Here is a 4,426-nt window from a genome sequence, read left to right as displayed (position 1 = left end):
AACTAGCAGACACTGTGCAGAAAATCGACGTCATTCAAAACTCCTCTTTCTGTTTGCTGATTGGCCCAGGTAAAATAAACTACAAGCAGACACTGCGCAGAAAATTGATGTTCTGTTCTCTGATTGGCCCGGGTGAAAATTCTCCAGAAGAAATCCTTGCCTATGTCTATGTTTACCTTTAAACATTCAGTTATATTTTGTGAAGAGAGAAAGTTTATATAATCTTAAGGGKCTTGAGATGTTTATAAAACCTAAAATTTGAACAAACTTGAAGGATCGATGCACTTCAGTTCAAGGAATAAGATTATGGAATAATCTGGAAAATGATTATAAAGATGTTGGTTCAATGTGTTTGTTTAAGAGAATGATTGAAATAAGTTTGTTAAAGAAATATGAAACTGTATAATGTATATCAAAAGTTGTTGTTTGAAAAGGAATTGAAGTTTTTATTTTTGTTTTGTGTTTTGATTATTATTGTTTGAAATTAATTTAGGTGTTCAGATCCGAGGGCTTCTGAATGATCACCAGGTACAGTATATACACTGTACCTGGTGATCATTTACAGTACATATACTGTACCTGGGTGTTTGTTTATCTGTCTGAATGAATATATGTATGCTTTTGCTAAGTTTTGTAACCTTAATTCTTTGCAGGTCTGCAGACAGATGTTGGATGGATTGTATTGTTTTCTTGATGTATATCTCACACATCATCAATTCTTTCTTTCACTTTTTTCCATTATGTTGTAACTTTCCTTTCCTTTCCTTCTTTTTTCCTTTCTTTCGTCTTCTTTCTTGTCTAAATAATAAAAAACAACAAACAAACAAAAAATCCACTGATGATGAAGAAGCTAAGATACTAATGTTCAGATATTTACTGCTTTCTACTGAAGTGGTTAAAAAATTGATTTTGGAAAAAAGGGTCAGATATTATAAGATTTTTTCTTCTTTCTGCCTCCTTTCATTTCAAGTGTGCTTTTTTTTCTTTATTGTGTATAAAAGTTTTTTTTATATGAAATTAATAAATGAATTAAATAAAAAATTAAATTAAATTAAGTGAAATCACAGATGGAGCAGTGAAGTGAAACTAGAATTGAGCGGAACTGCTTAGGAAGGCAAGGGCCAGGATAATTGATAGATGACAGGAGAACTTTGAGAGATCAACAAAACAATTAAATATCTCTAATTCTACTCTAGTTTTGTTTTCATCTTTGAATCAAGAATTTTCTAGCAGCAATACAAACACCCTGGTTGCTATCGAAGTGGAAAATATGCATTTAGCCTAGCAGGATTAATTGATTTGYTTTGATTTATTGATTTAACAGGAAAAGATTACCAAAAATCAAGCCTGACTCAGCATAATTGCTGTTTTACAGCAGGTTCCTGGTTAATCATAAAATACAAGCTTTTTTATTATTAATTCAGCATTTTAAGCATTTTATTACGGAGCCCGTGACGGGGCATGGGAGATTTTTTTCTTTTGCGTTCCCACGCAATAGTATTGCGTTACCTTGCAATACCTTTTGCGTTCCCTCGCAAAAGTTGTTTATCACTGTTGTGCCTTCCGGTTAAACTAAAAACTCACATGTTCACCATTAGCGAGTTAGCCTACTGCTTTAATTCAGCTTCAGAATGAATATATCACACAYCCACGCATGGAAGTATGTCATATGCCGATATTTTAAGAAAGTGCAGCCATGCAACATCAATGTCAATTTCAAGAACTGTGGCGACACATCCTGTTTTGGTAATCGGATATTTCAAAATAAAAGTCTGATTTAATTCAGTTCATATTCAAAACAAAGTTTTGTGAGGTAACGCAAAGGTATTGTGAGGTTACACAAAAGTATTGTGAGGTAATGCAAAGGTATTGCGTGGGAACGCAAAAGAAAAAAATCCTCCCATGTCCCCTTGCGGGCTCCGTATTTTATTTAGCATTCTATTTAGCATAAGTTCATTCATCATTTAATCACAAGAATAAAGATGTGTTTTATCATGTTTTAAGGGTGCAACTTGTAAATAAAATAATATAGAATGTTTTGAGCCATATCAGGCATTTCGTGGGAATGAGAGGYGTAATTAGAGGTATTATGTGCTTTGATGTGTGATAGACCTTTAATGCCTTTGAGCATTAGATTGCCTGGCTGTATAGTTTGCAGGAGGTGGATACCTCCTTAGCTCAAGAGTGAAACCTAAGTAAAGTGAAACTTAGGGAAGTGTCTATTGCGCACCCAGTATCACGCAGATAAGGCAGCTTCAGGGCTTTAAAAGATAAAGAACAAAGAAATATTTTCGAACAATCTCGGAGTCTTGGCTCGATACTTTGACGTGATGTGTTCTTTCTCACAACTAAATTAGATTGTCCTCCAAATGCATTTGGTTTTATCTTTGTAATGACTTGGTGATTTTCTCTCTGCTTTTGGTAAAATACATCTTTAAACTTAACGTATTGTCTCCTACTCGGTCCTTTCTACAAACCAACCTGGGGAAGTGAGGGACAGATGAATGGGTAAAAAAAACCCACCTCAACATTGCAAATGCCAGTTTTAATAAGTAATGTTTACAAATACTGCACTGCTAACAGCACAGACTGGTCTAGTTGAAGCTTTTTTTTAACGAAATGTTTTGGATGTAATGATTGGACGTCTGTGTTTTCCTGTCACTCACCCACAGGCATTAGTTCTACCACCAGTTTAGGATAAGCGATGTTTGAGCATCCCACTGATGCTCCACAAATACTCTGACACCGGGCCGGATCCACACAACCAACAACATCTGCAAGAACAAACAAGGGGTTCATCTTTGGTATTTGTAAGTGTCTGCTCCACTTATACCAGTAGAGCTAAAAAACAAAAAAAACAAGCTCAGAAAAACAGGCAGATTCATTGTTGGCTTTGAAGCCAATTTTCTGATAAGAACAAAAACAATACAACTTGAAAGTGTTAAAAAAAAGAATTATGGCTAAGTCTTGTTGGCCAGTGATCTAGAGTTCAGTACAGCCATGTTTTTCTCAACAAAGAAAAACTCGTCTAAAGTTCTACAACTTATTGTAGAAAACTCAAAATGGGACATCATAAATGAGTTGAGCAGAGCCACAAGGACAACATTAGGTTAGCCTGCCACACACACCGGTGTCGTCCTGTAATGAAGCTCATATTAAAGCTCTATACTTCTTCTTCTTCTTTAGTGGGGATGGATATAAAATCCATATGAGCGGAAGCCTCTTAAGTGGGCCCATTGCTCTCCCCAAAAAGACACTGGTCTTTATTCGAACCTTCTCGTCCCTCCGATGAAGGACACCAGGTAAGAAACACTCAGTGTTCTGAGCTTCTCTGGATCCATAAAGGGGTCCCCAAGAATTATTTTCCTTTGACCACTCAGAGCCAGACAGTGGTTTAAGTAGTGCAAAGAGGTCTCTAATTCAAAGCTATACACAGTTTTGCATGACAATTAGTTTGTCACTGTGTTCTCAATTGAACATCAGCTGAAGGTTAACATGAACATTTTTCTATTGAGAAAACATTGTCAGATTAAATGAAAAGTGTCAGGAAACAACTAGACAGTCCGACCAGAGAATCCGATGAAAACATTAAACACAGAAAGAACCGGAGAGTCTGGTGAAAACTTTAATGTATTGTTCTCTCACTCTGGTATGTCGTTTTTGCAAATGAGTTGTTTTACACTTAAGCCTGAAATTTATTTTTTAAATCAGGTCCTCATCAGGTTAGTCATTAGCCTAATAAGAACYAAGACTTTTGCCTCTTTCTGCAMACTGTGCTTCAGACTGTTGTCACAGCGAATAAGATATTAATTACTGATGATAATTATTGGATAGAACAACCCTTGACAAATAGCCAAACAATTCCTTTAAAAAGAAMAAAAGATGCAGTAACTAACAGATTTACCTGGGAATAGAGCTCGACTTATCATGCCTGGCATCACGATGAAGAACATTGGCAACAGTTTGAGATAGCCTCCAAAAACACTTCCTCCTTTGGCATGAGACAAAGATTTGGCTGACAGTGACCTCTGAACGATGACCTACATGCACACACACAAAATAKAATCACTTTAAAGTTTCCCATTTTAACCTAATAACATCAGTATCATCAGTAAAAAAGGGGGTTTCTTCAGTTTAGAGTTGAAAAGGAGTCGAGTCCAGGAAGCAGAACTTTAGTCCTACACACCTCTCTGCTGATTCTCCTCTGTTACCCACACAAACCCCTGTCAGAAACTGTCAGCTTACCCAGACTAAATTCAATAAACCAAAAATCATCTTTAGAAAAATAAATCATACAAAACTTATAAAAATAAAGTTATTTTCTCCAAACAAAATGCTCAAATCATTAGATGTGGATTATTGAACATCAATCAACCAACCAACCAACCAACCAACCAACCAACCAACCAACCAACCAACCAACCAA

General features: G+C 36.0%; 1 protein-coding gene across 1 annotated transcript in view; it reads right to left on the bottom strand.

Moving 5' to 3' along the window:
• The window catches only part of slc5a9 (solute carrier family 5 member 9), a gene marked incomplete in the record, with an annotated part of 52,101 nt that overhangs the window by 9,699 nt on the left and 37,976 nt on the right, over positions 1-4,426 (bottom strand). Inside the window, 2 exon segments of the mRNA XM_014019416.1 lie at positions 2,667-2,774; positions 3,905-4,040. Coding sequence (XP_013874870.1) covers positions 2,667-2,774; positions 3,905-4,040 — 244 coding nt within the window.

This window comes from Austrofundulus limnaeus, unplaced genomic scaffold, assembly GCF_001266775.1.
Source record: "Austrofundulus limnaeus strain Quisiro unplaced genomic scaffold, Austrofundulus_limnaeus-1.0 Scaffold220, whole genome shotgun sequence".
Taxonomy (NCBI): Eukaryota; Metazoa; Chordata; class Actinopteri; order Cyprinodontiformes; family Rivulidae; genus Austrofundulus; species Austrofundulus limnaeus.
This window is presented reverse-complemented; position numbering and strand designations above follow the sequence as displayed.